The 18,077-nt window shown below is 35.8% G+C and overlaps 1 protein-coding gene across 1 annotated transcript in view; it reads left to right on the forward strand.

The window, feature by feature from the left end:
* The window catches only part of LOC150081263 (palmitoyltransferase ZDHHC14-like), a 137,892-nt gene that overhangs the window by 73,935 nt on the left and 45,880 nt on the right, over positions 1–18,077 (forward strand). The window contains exons 6-8 of the mRNA XM_090378995.1: positions 1,489–1,537; positions 6,948–7,050; positions 13,005–13,114. Of these exons, the coding sequence (XP_090235121.1) occupies positions 1,489–1,537; positions 6,948–7,050; positions 13,005–13,114 (262 nt within the window). The remainder of the gene's footprint in view (positions 1–1,488; positions 1,538–6,947; positions 7,051–13,004; positions 13,115–18,077) is intronic.

Here is an 18,077-nt window from a genome sequence, read left to right on the forward strand (position 1 = left end):
ATGCAGTAGCATACATGCTTGAGTCTACTCAAGCACATATGCTACTATACTTATGCATCTGTGGTTCAAGCCTGCATGATTGATAAATGTGGTTAATGATTATATATATTGTCAAAATGATTAATTGTAAAATGCATGTAACTTAATGGTCATTCACAGAACCTTTTTTTTTTCTTTTCTTTTCTTTTTTTTTTTTTAATCTTACTACGTTGACTCTTGATATTTTAAGGAGTCCTTATGTCCTGTGATGTAATGACTAGATCGTAGGTATAGCTTAGCTGTAACTTACTACGTTGATATTTTTGCTACTTTTTCCTCTCTTTTCAGCTCCAAAATTTGACTAATTTTAACTCAAGGTTTTAGAGTAGGACAATTATAGATTTTTACTGATCCAAACAATTTTTTATTATTATTTTTTTTTGCCTGTTTTGTAATTGCTTTTCGCTTTCTTTGTATATTAATCTTCCATCCATGACTTATTTGCCAAATGCCAGATGCAATGTTTTTGTTGTCCCCTCCCCTCCTTTTCTGTTATTTTTTTTCTGAATTCAGGAATAGGGTCATATCTTTCCATGTATCTTTCACCACTAATTTTTTATTAATAAATAATGTCTCTGATTCTGCACTACAAAGTTTTTTTTTTTCTTAATTTTTTAATGAAGAAATACTTTTGAAGAAAGCTTAGTATTTCTACAGGTACAAAGCAGTTGCTGATATAGTCTCCATTTTGATTTACTGCAGGTTACACACGAAGTTGATTATTTCATTGATCTCTAATAATTGGCACGCATTCTAGTTTCAGAAGTGTGTATAGGCAGTAAACAGTAAACGTTCCTCGGTGGGTGGATGGATAAATAATGAAATACAATGGACTTTTGCCAACTGGGCTACCCAATTGTGTGTATTTTTCTGAATTTTTTTTTTCCTACCTTTGCTTGATGAAAAACTGAAGTGACAGGTATAGCTTAAGAAATTTCAAGCAGTGAAGAAAGAGATAAGTTATATAAATTTTAATGCATAAAAGATAGTATCCACTTCAACAAAAATTCTAAAATTTATAAGTTTCTAAATAAAAATGCCAACTAATACATACTGCATAAGTATTAGTGCTCCATTTATAGCACAAGAAAGGAGTATTAATAAAGACTTGATGTTATTACACTTCAGATATTTTGTACCTTTTGTAATCTGTATTATATTTTACATTATATTATAATCATATATAATTTAAAACAGTCTTTTACTAGTTTGTTTATATAGTGATTTTAAAGCCACCTCCCAAGTATGAGAGGGATTGCATGGGGATACAGCAATTCAAATCTTGGAAGGAATAATTGAATTTCTTTTGTAAATAAAACAAATTATTTCTCTGATTCTGTACTGAAAAGTATTTTTTTTTAACAGTTTTTTAATGATATTTACGTAGTATTTACTAAGGTACAAAGCAACTACTTAATTAACAACTTTCTCTTTTTATAATTTTTCTAGTATCACGAGAGTCAACATTCCTTGATGCAGTAAAGGAGTCTCCTGCTAGATATCCTTAATATTTATAACATCAAAATTAAAAAGCAATAATAAGTGTTATGCAAATAATATAAAAATATAAGCTATCTGATTTGAGATGTCCCATCACTTTTGCACTTCTGAAATGAAAAATTCACTTAGAAATAATTTTTATATCTTCCTATCAAAGTAAAATTTCAAATTTCTGAACCATATTTTTCCACTTTTTGTTAAACTTCCAGCAGGAATGCTGATACATAAATTTCACCCTCCCCTTTTTTTTTTTTTTAATTAAAATATTTATCAGATTGATGGCAGCGTGAATTTTACTATTTCTTCAGTATACTTCAACTTTTAATCTATTGTTCTGTTAAAATTTCAGAAGCAACATATATGCTATCATTATTGGTGCACAAATTCCTCATGTGCCCACTTAATTAAAAAAATAATAATAAAAACTTTTGGATGTATCCACTTCAAGAAAAATAAAACTAAGTGTTAAAATAAAGAATAACATTATAAAGGCAATCACAAACTTCCTTAAAGTAGAGACAATTATGTCTGCATGCGTAAAATTTTAGTGATAGTGTAGTTATCAGGGCAGGAATGGGTAAACAAATTCGAAGGTGATTAGTGTAGCTGAGAATAAAGCAGTGATAGTTGTTTTGTTGCAAAGAATACTATATGTATCTTCAGGAAAACTGATTTCTCTAAAAGTTCTACAGCTTAAAATGAAAACATTATACTGGACAAATGCTTACACAAGAAGAATTGCTAAAGTTTTCACTCTGCTGGGACTGCTACTTCTAGAGACTAAAAGACAAAGTCACTTTTCCCTACACCGATTACAAATCTGTCATTAAAACAACATGCAGGAAATAACGGTCTCACCTTTGGAAAACTCGAACCAATAATAAACTGTTGCAGATAAAAAAAGAGCCACAACTGTGGACATCTAGTTCCAGGAGAAGCAGGAGACAAGAAGTGATTCTAGCAAGGCTCTGCATCGGTCATTCGCATCCAACTCACCTGTATTTGCTTATGGGAGAGAATCGTCCTCAGTGTTTCTTTTGTCAGTCGCAGCTAACAATAAAACACATCCTCATAGAATGTCCCCAACTTTCAACAGTCAGAAAATCAAGCTTTAGTTCCCTGTACAACTTACAGGAACCCTTAACCTTATTTCATATTCTTTGGAATGAAGCAGATTTCGAGGAACTGTTTAGTTATTTGAAACACATAAATCTGTATAATAGACTGTGATCATAGTGACAAACAAATCATGAACAAGCACAATATGGCCCAAGAAGCCCTTGTGCCAAAAAAAACCAAATACAACAACAACAAAGTCACTTTAATGTTCTCAAACTATGAGCTGCTGAAATGAAAAAGATCTGGAGGTAATTGCGCAGTCAGATATGAAATTCTCTGAGCAGTGCATGCATGCTGCCAGAACAGCTCATGGGGTTTTTTCAGTGATATACAGAAACTTTGCTAGCAGGGATAAGAGGTGATTATCCCTTTGTGCAAGGCCATGGTTAGGCTACATCTTGAGTATTGTATACAGGTCTGGAGGCCTCACTTTAGGAAGGATGTAGATCTGGAACAGGTGCAGAGAAAGGCAACCAGATTAGTAAAGGGAAGGAAAGGGTGCTCTTACCTAGAAGGGCTTCTATTCTGCAAATTGCAGCTTCTGGAGACTAGACACCTACAAGGTGATCTGATTGAGATGTTTAAGCCCTTGAATAGATTGAGGAAGCTGAATATGAATGAAATTCTTCCTCTTTCTGAGGCTACACACGAGGGGTCATATATTTAAGTTGATGATGTATGGTTGCAGGATAGATGTGCTGAAGTTTGCCTTCAGCCAGTAAGTGGTTGATTGTTGGAACAAGCTTTCATCTGTTGTGGAAGTGGATGGTTTGATGGTAACAGTAACTGAATCCTCAAATTTTGTATAAGTTATAAAAGATAAGAAATAATATGCTTAAATTAGCTAATGAAAAAAAATTGCTAAATACTACATAAATTTGTCATGTTTGATGAAAGACTAGAATCATTTTGAATTGCAATTTCATTCAACAAGCCAAGAAATTGTGGAATTTTTGATTTATAGTTTGGTTTGTGATGCCAAAAAATTTTTACAGGCAACTTAAAATTTGTGGTGGAAAATAAGTGGAAGGACCAAATTTGCTACTTCGTCTGTAAGCAGGATTTAACCAGGTACACAGAAGGTACCAACATAAACCTGGTAATTGGCATGCTGACAATTTCTCTGTTACAAAGAAACATACACACTTCAAAACGATGAGAAAAAACAAACTCAAAATCCCCATTGAAATTTTAATACTATAGGACTGCAAGTCAGGAGAATTGATGTTAAACAAAATACTGAAAACAACAGAGTGTACTGAATAAAATGTTATTAAAATAATATAAAATTAGAATGATAAAATATACTACCTGCGGAAGTCTTTTGGGTGCAGTGTGTCATCTATCAGTTGATCAATTTTATTAGTGATAGCAGTAGATCCAAGGAAGAAAGTGTGTGTAAGGAAGGGCAAAAGAAAAAGGGGAAAGAAAAGAATTAAAAATGGAGAGGTAGGCAGATGACAAATGCAAAATGCACTGATTGCATGCCATAATGCAAAGACTGGAAGTTAGCACATGGAAACTGAAGCGGTTTATACAGGATGATACAAAAAGGACTTCGTAAGCGTATAGAAATTTATTCAGGAGACTTGTATAATTTATTGAACTGTCATATAGTAGCAAAAAACATCAAGTTTTACATAGAACAGTCATTCTGGTTCGATGTGACTATCATTGGTGATATGGCAAACATCCCATCGGAACTCAATTTCCTCCCAAATGCAATGTAACATATCCGGCATAACATCTGTAACTGTGGCAGTGATTTTAGTTTTGAGCTCGGCAAGATTGGTAGGTAAAGATGGAACAAACACTCGATCTTTAATGAAACCCCATAGAAAAAATCTAGAGGTGTCAAATCTGGAGAACGAGGTGGCCATGCTAACGGCCCTGCTCGACCAATCCACCGACCTGGGAAACTATTATTGAGGAATTCCCTTACCTCTGTCAGGTAGTGAGGAGGTGTTCCGTCTTGCTGAAAGTGAAAGCATCCTTCGTGGTCATCTTCGTCGAACTGTGGAATGAGAAAATTTTCCAGCATATCCAGATACATGATACCATTGATGATTGTCTCATGGAAAAAGAAGGATCCCTAAACTTTTACTTTGCTGAGGGCACAAAAGACATTCACCTTTGGGCTGTCACAAACATATTCTAGACGTGCACACAGGTTTTCGCTGGCCCAAATCCTGCAGTTGTGGGTGTTAACCCTACCACTAACATGAAATGTTGACTCATCACTAAAGATTATGTTGTTTAGTAATGTCTCATCTTCCTCTATCTGATGTAACTTGTCTGCACAGAATTCCTGATGAGCAGTCTTATCTGAGTAATTTGTTGCACCATGGTAAACCGGTATGGCTGCAACTGTAAACATCTTCGTAACACATGCCAAACAGTCGGTTGTGGAATGCCAGTCTCATGGGATGCACGTTGCGTTGATTTCACAGGACTCCAAGCAAACCCCTCTCCCTCACCTTTTCCACGACAACATCAGAAACACATGGGCATGTTGGAGATTTGTCATGGCAAACAACAACCTGTCTCAACAAAATTCTTGTGCCATGAGTACATTGTTGGTCTACTGGGAGGCTCCTTTCCATATTTGGTGCGAAAATTCCATTGCACTGTTGAAGATTTGGTTTCTTCAAACCAAAACACACACCGAGCACACTCCGCTCCTGTGAAAGTAGCCATTTTTGAAATGCAAGCCGCCGGCACTCACAGTGACGGAATTCGGTACTACGGCACTACGTCAGTAAAACTTGATGTTTTTTGCTACAAAGTGACAGTTCAATAAATTGTTTCGTGAATAAATTTCTATACACTTACAAAGTTGTAAAGTCCTTTTTGAATCACCCTGTATATATTCTTCCAAAGGACCACGGATTCTTACACAGGATGACTGCATGACCATAATGCTAAGTGACTGCTTGGAGGATTTTATATATATTTTTTTATATATATAAATATGCATTTATATAAATATGAATATACATATTTTATATATATATGCTTTTGATATATTAAATTGTATTCTTCTGAAGTGTTCATCATGTAATAATTCATGTAGATTTAAAAATTATTTCCTGATTATGATTTCCATAATTTTTTTAATGGAATAATGTTGACATTCTTTTAACAATTAACTGTACATGCAGTGTTTCTGTTTAACGTGGTAAGCCCTATCTAATTCTTTCTTTACTATAAGTTCAAGAGTGATGGGCATTTCCAAATTTATTCTTTATATATTTTTTATATTTTTAATAATATACTTGTATTATAGTGTTTTATTGTTTCAACACCCTAATCAGTGTTATCAACCCTTTTAAATAAGTATAGTCTGTCCCCGACATATGTAAGAGATATGTTCCAGGATTTCTTACGTAAGTAGAGTTTTACATAACTCAGGAATGACTAATAAAATATTGCTACTGTATCTCTGATATGCCAAAATTACAAAAACCACATAATATCCTCAGAAGAATGAAGAAAAATAGTTATATACCGTAACAATTAAAAACTTTATCTGGGAACAGCAGTGAAGTAGTACCGCTTTCACTTATTCTCTTAGATGGCACCATGATAACGGTCAAAATGAAATTTTCTATAAAGAACTTCACAGGGTTAAGTTACAAGAGATGCTTTCATGCCTTATGACATGCGAATGAAGCATGCACTACACAATGACAGTTTGACTCAAAGTTGTTGGAAATGGTAGGACAACATGAATTCACCACAATAACCTGACGTGTAACAAATATTACATAAAAAAAATGCAAACAAAAGCTCCCATTTCACTCTCAAACAAAACTGAACTAACTCTAGAATTCAGAAAGAAAAGAAGGAAAGGATGTAGAGACGAAGAGCTAGAGTGTAATTATCTGAAGAAATAGCTGATGGGACACAGTCCATGTGGCTTGAATGTTGTGGGGATTTCTCTGGAGTGCTTCGACATAGTTCACCTGTCTCAAACATACGTTGAATATTTCTTCAGAATTTTTAAAGCAGAAAATGAAATGTTAACTCTAGTTATTTACCTAGATTCTAGTTATGCTGCAGGTTATTATCCAGCATAGTTTGTATGGGAATGAAAATAAAAACTTATTGTTCCTTTATTCAACTTCACTCTTAAAAATTATACAAAAAGTATCTTTACAGTTTACCAAAAAAATTTACGTAAGTCCAAAGTTACTTAACTTGAGCTGGTGACTAACTCTGTTTTTATTTTCAAAGTTTTGTTACTATTTATCAAATGTTCAAATGTTACTCCTTGACCACAGTTCCACTGTCATTGAAGGGGTGATATGCTTTTTCTCAGTGTGGTCAATCCTTGGACTTGCGGGCTTCCATACTTATCTAATCACATCTAACCAGACTACAAATGAAGATGTAAGTCATTTTTTATCATTTGATTTGATTTTCATATTTAGTACTGTGGAAAGATGAATGGATGTGATTTCCCCTCTCCCCATTTATTCTAACATGTTCTATTTGTTTTTGATGGCAGAAATGTACTGCTGCACATAATAATTGAGATTGATAATGGTTTGTTTTGAAGTGTTACCATATTCATAATTCTGAGATGTATACTTTTTTCAATCCAAGTTATAAGATATCCAGTTTTAAAAATTAGTACTACCACCTTGTATTTAATTGGTGGGGGTGCTGGTGCTGCCCCATTGGTATGAAACTATTCCTCACACAAAACCAAATTTAAAAAACTGTGATTATACTCTTAACTTTTAATACCTTTCAGTTGCAATCAGCAAACAAAGACTATTCAAACAGTAATTGAAGAAGGGCTTGTTTGCCTGTATTTGGTTAACTCTTTTATAATTGATTTATTATATAGAAAAAATGTTTCTTGATGTTTATGAACTTGTATTGTGTTTTCATTTAAGAATTAGTGACTATTTGATAATTTTATTGCAAATCAACCGAATGTAGTTTCCTTCCATATTACACTCATATAAATTATAAACAGGGCCAAAAATTATTATTTTTAGATTTTTTTAAATGCTAGATTTTGTGCACAATATAATTACAGCATCTTTCGACCATTTGGAGAGTAGCAATGAAGTAAAGAGGGAAACATATCAAATCATAGTTTTTATGAGCAAAAGTTGGCCATTACACAAATACTTTTTTATACAGCACAAATTAAACTTGCCTGAGTATAGCTTTAATTTTAAAAAATATTATAAGACACATTATATCATATTTTATTCTAGAGTAGTCATATAAATCATGCAGGAATTCTGGTGCATGCTCTTAAGTTGTAGACTGCTGCTACAGCTAATAATTTTTTTTTTTTCTCTCTCTTTTTTGAGTGTCATCAACTTCTAATTTTAGTTTTCACGGGGTGGTTATGCTTACTTCTGTTTTATTCCACTACATTTTTCTTTATTCATTTAAAGCTCTCTATATTGAATTCAGATAGTTTTTCATTCTGATTTTGCAAGTGACTTTCATTTTTCTTCAATTCTTCTATATGCCAACCTGACAGATATTTTCTCAAACCTACCACACAATAATTATTTTTAATTGGCGATGAATTTTTGATTCCACAATTCATTGCTAACTTTTTGATCTTTATTCCAACGCTATTTACAGTTCAATACAAACTGTTTTCAACCGTAATTGTTTGAGCCTGTTTTTCGTTATGCTTGAGTCATGTATGATGATACTTACTGTAAATCCTGGAATTCTGCTTTACTTGCATTAGAAATTCTATGGAGAAGCATGGTACACGTCAGCATGATAGTGCCTTGAGCCATAGCTGCAGCCAAAAATGCTACTGTTTAAGAACAATATCATACACATTTTGCCATGGCCAGCCCAAGGGCCTTATCCATATGTGGACACCTCAGGGTTGTTTTTGAGTAGTCAAAATCCAAATCATGATAACCTTGTTGTGATTCAATTAGCCACAATCTTAAGGGATGATTGCAACAAAATTCTGTTATCTGCATGTAGAATTTTGCTAAGAGCATACCTCATGGGATTGCTGTGGTTATTAAAGCCTCTGGTGCCCACTCCAGATATTAAATTTTACTTGTCTTTAAACCATAAGTTATATTTTTTAAGTGCACATGTGCATTTCATCAAGAAGATGAAAGATTTGCTAACAGTCACTCGTTTGAAGAGATCTGATTTCAAATCCAGGAAACCAGAAGAATTCTTAATTGCCTCTGATCAAGGCTGTACGATATCACTTGGAGGGAATTGGCCCCTCAATGTGTTATTTGGGTTTTAAGCCATGCAACATGCAAGTTGTCCTTTGACATGCATGCACAGAATAACACAGCCGTGTATTTACTTGTTTCATGATGGCTCTCAGCAGTTCTTGAAATCCCAGCATCTTGCTTTCAAGGCTGCTGCTCATTCCAGTAGAAGCAGTGCAAAGAATCTCTTTCACCTCTGCCTGTGGCTACTGTTAATCTATTAGTTTGTGTATCCTCCCAAACTAACCTCGATAGCACAGCAAATATTCTTGCACCCTTTCTCTTCCGTGTAGAAGCAGCAGTCTCTCCTGTTAACAAGCACAGACCACGCTAAAAAAAATTCTACCCCATGAGCTTGCACAATCTCTCCAGGGCCAAATCGATTGACAAAGCTCTCATCATATACTCCCTCCTATTGTGTCCGAGCAGAATTGCAGACACTTTCAAATTTAACCGTAACTTGCAACTTCTTTTAAATATTGCCCTGTGCTTATTAAGTAAGTCTGCAGATCTCCTACTCTTAATGTCATTAGCGTTAATGTGTACAACAATATCACCTTTTGTGCCCTTAAAGGATGATATCTTTTTCTACAGCATCATCAACTTTTGCCCCTAGCAGACATACCCTTGTCCTATTCCACCTATCCTTTTTGCACAATATATTTCCCATTTCCCTGACAATAGAGTCACCGACAACAACTAGCTCCTGTGGGACCAGAACATTCTGCCTTGGGATTGCTGCTGTGTTTCCTGATGATCAAGTGCAAGCTCTGGCATTTATGTGGGCAGCTGATAGCTTGATGGGCCCCAACTTAATTCCTTCAAGGGCATTCACTCTGTTCTTCAAGCTGTCATAAAGGCCCATAACAATGCTGAGATGGCAGCTAATATCCTCACACTGCTTACATTGAGCATACACAAAAACATTCCCCTTGGCAATATGATGTCCCATTCCTGATAGATCAGTAAACATCGAACAAGCTATACATCTCATAAGGCAGTGATTTAGAGGACAACTGCCCTCCTCAGTTCTCCCCAGAGCCATGGCACTCCCACTGGCTTGAGCCCTTTGCTTTGCTGCCCTGGTATGAGGCATGATTTTAGTTCAAATTCAACATAATTAAAAATAGTTCACTATACAAATACAGTGGAACTTCTCTATTACGAACTTCTTCTATTTAACGAATTTCTCTATATTACGAATTTTTTCACAAAGTATTGCACCTTAAAACGAAATTACATGTAAAATTAACCCATATAACGAAGTGTTAGTCTCTCTATAACGAATTTTTAAAAAAATTAGTAAAAGCATTTTTGAAGATTTTCAAGCATTTACTGCTAAACAGCCACTCAAACATACTGCCTCCTTCCCTCCGAAATTGCACATTAGCATCTGGAATTAAATAATCATCCTTTTAGTGAAAACTTGTGGCCATTGACCCTCATAGGAGGGTCTTTGTTTCATTTTTGTTACAGTTATAAAACCAAATGGGTTTTCTTAAAACTGGTCATAAACTTTACAATAAATAGGGTAGATTGGTAAATTGATGTTGGCTAAGGGGAAATCGAAATTCGCTGCGGTAAACCTTTAGCACGCTGCGGCGGCAATACATAGAATGCTACCAAAGTCAGTTTTTAGTAACACCTACTGAGTGACATTCGCTTCTCACCTCAACCGTACCACGTGACCTTCCTGTCAATCATTATATGATATGTCCATTCTCATCTAACTGGACTCCCAGTAGATGGTTTTGACGAATTTTTTTTTTATTTTGTTATTTCGTTTTTTAGAACAATTGGTCATCAATCACATAGGCTATATGCTCTTGTATTTTTTTTTTTTTTTTTCTGAAAAGTAACATACGGCATACATTAATCATAAATTTTCTTTCATGTATATATGAATGAAAGCAGAATAAAAGACATTCACAAAGTCGTATATTTCTTCAAAGGTCACGCGATACTGTTGAATTGGCAAGCGAACGTCATTGAGTAGGTGGTACTAACAATTCATTATATGGCCAGTGCAGCGAAGTTTGTGGTGTATGTATCGGCAAGAGCTGCAGTCGAGTAATTTTTACAATTGCGGAAACAGTGTTGACGAGAAAGTATTAATGATAAAGCAAAGAATGTTATGATATCAACCAGGGTTTTAAGAAAAAAGATGTTGTGGAGAAATATGACATGCCTGCAAGCAGTTTATCTATGATTTTAAAACATTGAGAATCAATTTTAAATGCAATTGAAGGAGGAGCAGACAAGAAGCAAATTAAGTTGTGTATATACGAAGATGTTGATAAAGCTGTTCTAAAATGGGTGCAAATGATACATGAAAAGAATATACCAATATTGGGCCCAATAATTAAGCAACAAGCTCTGAAATTAGCATTAGCATTAGCATTAGTAGAGGCATTTGATGCAAGAAAGCAAGCTTATGCAGCATCAGCCAAAAAAAAAAAAAAAAACCACTTCCACTTCACCCCTCTGTTCATTCAAAATACCTGTCCAGCTGAGCCTTAAACTTATTTAGGCTATCAACCTCCACCACAAGGGATGGAAGTCTGTTCCACCAACCAACCACCCGCTGGCTAAAGACAAATTTCCGCACGTCTATCCTACATCTGTCTTTCCTCAATTTGAATTTATCTCAGGTGATTATTCTGAGCTAGAGGAAGAATCCCATCAGCATTGAGAATGCTTAAACCATTCAAGGCTTTATACACCTCTATCAGATCACCTCGCTGGTGCCTAGTCTCCAGACACTGTAATTTGCAAAACTTAAGCCTTTCTTCGTAAGAGACCCCTTTGTTCCATTCACTAATCTTGTTGCCCTTCTCTGTACTCGTTCCAGCAGCTCTACATCCTTCTTGAAATGAGGCCTCCAGACCTGTATACAGTACTCTAGGTGTGGCCTGACCATCGCCTTATACAATGGAATAATCACCTCCTTATCCCTGCTGGAAAAATTCCTGTATATCATTGACAATACTCCATGAGCTACTCTTGCAGCCCGTCTGCACTGCCCAGAGAACTTCATATCTGCCTGCACAACCACCCCCAAGTCCCTTTCATTCTCCACCACTGTCAGTGTTGTACCACAGAGTTGATACGTTGCTCTGGGGTTGCTGTTTCCCATGTGTAGTACACATGGGAAACAGCAATATTGGGCCCAATAATTAAGCAACAAGCTCTGAAATTTGCACAGTCCCTTGGACATACAGAATTTAATGCAAGCACTGGGTGGCTAGATAAATTTAAGAAGCGCCACAGAATTGTGGAAAAGGTTATTTGTGGAGATAATGTTAATGTAAGCAAAGAAGATTGTAACATTTGGAGGAACAATACCTTAAAGAAGATTTTGAAAGAATATGAACCTAAGGATGTTTTTAATGCTGATGAAATGGGTTTATTCTTTAAATGTTTATCGAATAGAACACTAGCTTTTAAGGATGATAAATGTTTTGGCGGAAAACAAAGCAAAGAAAGAATCACTGTGCTAGTTGGAGCAATTATGACAGGAAGTGAAAAATTAAGACTTTTAGTCATCGGAAAATCAAAAAACCCAAGATGTTTTAGAGGCACAAAATCTTTGGAAGTTGACTACACCTTTAATAAAAAAGCATGGATGACAAGTGATATTTTTGAAGAATGGATATTAAAACTAGACAAGCATATAACAAAAGGAAAATCGTGTTGGTAACTGACAACTGCCCGGCACATCCTGCCAGTATTTCTGCCAAACTTAAAAGTGTGAAGTTGTTGTTTTTACCACCAAACGTAACATCAAAACTCCAGCCAATGGACCAATGGACTAATTTCATGCAGTTAAAATACAATTGTATGAAATAGGTGTGTTGCAAATCCTGAGTAACATTTTCTATTTATGTTATATAGTAACATAAATAGAAAATGTTACATTTCTGTAAAAATGTGCAGTAATAATTACAAAGTTTAAAAAAAAAAAAAAAAAAAATTGGTTTCAGTAGAATAATATCATTAATTAGTAATAACTTTCAGATTATAATCAAAGAATTACTATTTGATATCTTGATTACAAAACACTCTTGCTTTTATCCTTTGAAATATCCTTTTGTGTGGCTTTTCAAATGTATTCTGCAGATTAAAGGCTCCTTCTCATCCAAACGAGGACAAGATGTATTTAATCCATATAGTCAAGGCTCATTCTTCCATAACTGTTTACTTGTGCTTTGTGGTCCTAGCTTTCCTAGGTAAGTGTATTCTAAGCCTTTCCAGAAAACAAAAATTAGGATTAAAAAAATAAATTCGTATTGCTCCTGTAAAATACTAATGTAATTTAATTTTTTCATTTCAAATGTTTCAGAATATCTCATTAATGCAAATAGTTTTACTCAGCTTTACTTCTCTACTTTTAAAACTGAACTTTTTTTGATTCATTAGCAATAAAGGCTATTATGTGTAACTTAAGAATTACGAAATAAAAACTAATATTTTATAATATATAGCGACTGTTCATCAGCATTGTTTTAAATTCTACTATTAAAAATATAGAATGCTGTTTTCCCTAGAAGAAATCAAACTGCTACTTCCCTGACAAGTTTATTCATCTGGCTAGGTTTCATGTGGTTATTTTTATTGACTTTTCTCAAGAATCAGAGTAACGAATATTGCTATTTGTGAAAATATTACTTTATAAGTAATGTCTTACTACATTTTCTAAAATATTTTTTCATTAATGGGGTATTAATTTACATGTGATACCTCTTTTCCTACTATAGAGAAACCTGTAAATTTACCAGTTTTATGCAACTGTAAAAATAATATATTTTTATATATAAGTTTCTGTAATAAATTGCAGAGATTGATAGATGATTAAAATCATCTATCAAAAGGATAGACAGCATGGAAAGGGAACAGGGGTTATGTTGTTAATTAAGAAAAACATAAAATCTAAGGAAGTGCATTCAGTTGGCATAGATGGACAGTGCAATGTTGAGTCAGTTTGGTGTTGACATAATCACTGGGAAAACAAAAATGAGAGTAGGAGTGTGTTATAGGCCTAATGACTCTAATGAATACAACGAACAATTGTACAGAGAAATAGAGTGGGCTAGTAAATTATATTGTGCTATAATGGGGGATTTTAACTTCCAAGATATTGACTGGAACTTGTGGGTTGGTTACTCACACACTAGCAAAACTTTTGTGGATTTATTGAATGATTGTTTTTTGCAGCAGCATGTTCGAGAGGCAACCAAAGAGTGTAATACTCTTGATCTGGTTGTCGGAAGTGATTATTTGTGCATCAAGAATTTCCAGATAAAAGAACCACTAGGTGGCAGTGATCACATGTATTGATGTGGGATTTACTTAAAGATATAATTACTATCAGAGGAAAAGGGAGGGGTTTTTGCTTCTGTAAATGTGACTACAGTGGTCTCAGACAGTTTTTAAATTCTGTACAGTGGAATCAACTGATGATGTTACCAACAGCAAATTCTAAGTGGGAAGCATTCAAGGAACTAATCATGGAAGCTAGTAGGCTTTTCATACCAATTAAGAAATATTGTTCAAAGTTTAGGCTTAAATGGATGTCAGATGAACTAATGAGACTCATGGCAGAGAAGAAAAATGCATGGGATGCATATAAATTATCAGGTGACACATAAGCCTATGGCAGATATAATCTAGTCTGTAACCAGTGACAAAGGAGGTTAGGCAGGCAAAGGCAGATTACAAGAAATATTTGGCAAAGGATGCAAAGTAAAGCAGCAAAGAATTCTTTAGTTATGTAAACTCCAGAAGGAAGGAAATGAATGAGATTGGTCCACTTGATATCGATGGTTCAACTGTTGATGATCCTGCTCAGGTAGCTAACAAACTAAACAAGTATTTTGCAACTACATTCACACACAAGGAATTATTTAGGGAGAAAAATGACAGAAGTTTATCAAACTGTAACAGGGTGCTTAATGATTTTGTAATAATTGAGAGCAAAGTGGAGGAGAAATTGTTGAAGTTAAACGTAAGAAAGGCACCTGGGGTAGTGGGATCTATCCAGTTATATTAAAGGAGACAGCAAAGGAAGTAATCAAACTCTTAGCCATAATTATGAGAGTATCCTTGGACTCAGGGGAAGTTCTCATGGACTGGAGATGTGCAAATATATTCCCAGTTCACAAAGGGGGCTCTAAGGGTGACATGAGTAATTATTATTATTATTAGACATATGGTGCAAGGAAGCCTGAGGCTTATGCTGCACCATCCAAAAAAATTCCTGTTAACCTGAGAGAGAGAGAGAGAGAGAGAGAGACAGAAGTAGAAAGGAATCACCAAGAAAGAGAAGAACCAAGAACAAGTTAAACTAACTTGTCTATAACCCAGCTCAGGACCCTGGGTTACAGACAAGTTAGTTTAATATCTGTTCGACAGAAAATAATGGTGTCACTGGTTAAAGATGCATTGCGGGATCATCTGGACAAGACAGCAGTAATAATTCAGACACAGCATGGGTTTGTTAAGGGGACATCTTGTCTGACCAATTTGATTGGATACTATGACGTGGTCCCAAAGGAATTGGATGCAAAAAATAATTTTCATATCATATACTTGGATTTCAGGAAAGATTTTGACACTGTTGCACATGGAAGACTACTGTACAAATTGGAACAGTGTGGTATTGAGGACAAGTTGCTACAATGGATAAAAGGGTGGTTGAGTGGGAGAAGACAGAGAGTGGTAATCAATGGACACTGCTCTTCTTGGACTAATATTATTTTGCGAAATCCCCCATGGTTCGGTGTTGGGCCCACTGTTGTTTTATATATTTATCAATGATATTGATGAAAGTATATCAGGCTTAATGTCAAAGTTTGCAGATGATACGAAGGTTGGTAGGGTTGTTAATGAGAGTAATGGTTGTGTGCTATTGCAACGGGATCTAGAAAATTTGGACAGATGGGCTGAGAAGTGGCAACTGAAGTTTTAACATTGACAAATGCAAAGTACTGCATATAGGTAGAAATAACCCCAGAGAAACATCCCAAAACTGTGTTGTACTGCACTTAGGGTGGTAGAAAATGAAAAAGACCTGGGAGTAATTGTGCAGTCAGATATAAAGTTATCTGAGCAATGCAGACAGGCTACCAGAGCAGGTAAATGGGTATTGTCAATGATATACAGGAATTTTGCTAGTAGGCAAAAGGTGATTATCCCTTTGTATAAGGCAGTGGTCAGGCCACACCTGGAGCCTACAGCTCTGGAGGCCTCATTTTAAGAAGGATGTAGAGTTGCTTGAGCATGTACAGAGAAGGACAATATGATTGGTGAGGGGAACGAAGGAGGTTCTCTTACCAAGGAAGGCTTGTTTTCTACAAATTGCAGTGGTTGGAAACTAAGCACCTGCGAGGTGATCTGATCGAAGTGTATAAAGCCTTGAATGGGTTGAGCACGCTGAATTTTGATGGGATTCTTCCACTTGCTCAGATTACGAGCCTGAGGGGGAATAAATTCAAATAGAGAAAAGACAGTCATAGAATAGATGTGTGGAAATTTGCCTTTAGCCAGTGGGTGGTTAATTGCTGAAACAAACTTCCATTTGTCATTGTGGAAGTTGATAGCTTCAATAAATTCAAGGAGCAACTAGACAGACTTTTAAAAGGAATGGATGTGTGAAATTTTTTTACTTTTTATTTTTTTTTTTTGGCTGATGCTACATTAGCTCATATGCTTGCTTTCTTGCATCACATGCCTCCGTTACTATTACTATTAATTGTTAGAGCACTTAACACTTATGATATAAAGGATGCAATAGAGATTAAGAGTAAATGCAACAAAATAAAATTGTGTAGCTCTGTGATGAAAAAATTTGGCTGAAGCTTGAACATAGACAGATTTCTGCTACCGATCTGCTACTTGATGATGTGGTAATCACAGAAAGCTGCTTTTGGGGAGATAGGATTTCTTTTTAATGTGCAGCTCTATACAAATGTGTAGCTCTAAAAAATAGCTATATATTTTCTAATGATTTTATTTGAGTGTGTATAGTTATACACTGAGTGGACAGAAATCATGAGATACCTACCTGGTAACGGGTAGGCCCACCTCTCACCCGGATAAGAGCAGTCACACAGCGAGACATTGAGTCCGCTAGTTGCGAAAGCATTCCACACATATTTCCATCCATTCTTGTTGCATCGCTGTCCATAATTCCGTTGCCTTCCTGGTTGGAGGATCCAAAGCTCGAATGAACCTTTCCACAGTATCCCAAAGATCCTCCACTGGGTTCATATCCGATGAAAGGGCTGGCCATTCCATGGTGGTAAAATCTGCAGAATGCTCTTTGGACCATGTTCTAGTCACCATAGCTGTGGGAAGGCACATTGTCCTGCTGGAAGAGTCCATTGCCCTGTGGGTGCACGATGACCATGAAGGGATGTAGATGGTCTGCAAGAATAGACATGTGACCTGAACCATTCAGAGATGCATCTATACGTACCAGAGGTCCCAACATGTGCCAGTTGAACACGCCCCCAGATTACTGACCATCCACCTGCCTGAACAGTTTCGTGGTTTCTGCCAGATATGCACCCTCCCATCTCAAAATAATTGGAAACAGGACTCATTGGACCAGGAGACCAGTCTTCAATCATCCAAGGTCCAGTGCTGATGTTATTTCACCCAGTTGAGATGTAGAGTTCTGTGTCGTGTTAGCAATGGGATTCTGATGGGTCACTGGCTTCCATAACCTATTGCGGCTGATGGTCTGGTGGAGATGTTTCTGACACCTCCCTCATTGAAGTTGGCAGTGATTTGTGCCACTGTTTCTCTTTTGTTGGCTGAAGCAATGCAAGACAGACATCGATGGCCACATTCATCCGCCACCTTTCTCTGCCCACAGTGCTGTCCACGATGAGATGTTATTCCGGATACACTGCCGAATGGGGATAGTTCAATTTCTGTACCACTTCAGCGATAGAGTGAACAAAGGGTCAGGCACCCACTATCATCCCACTTTCAAAGTTGGTTAACTCGCAACATTTATCCATTATTGAAATGAAAAAATTATAATTCCTCAGAGCAGTTTAATTTCAGAATACACATACAAGTACGGTTAATATATAAATATAAAGAGCTTTCGGCTGAGTGGACAGCCTTCTTCAGTTAGAAAATATATTAAAATGGCAGTTGGAATGGAGATGTGCTCTGCCAAGA

The sequence above is a fragment of the Mastigoproctus giganteus genome, chromosome 8 (genome assembly GCF_048544385.1).
Source record: "Mastigoproctus giganteus isolate SK-2022 chromosome 8, ASM4854438v1, whole genome shotgun sequence".
NCBI lineage: Eukaryota > Metazoa > Arthropoda > Arachnida > Uropygi > Thelyphonidae > Mastigoproctus > Mastigoproctus giganteus.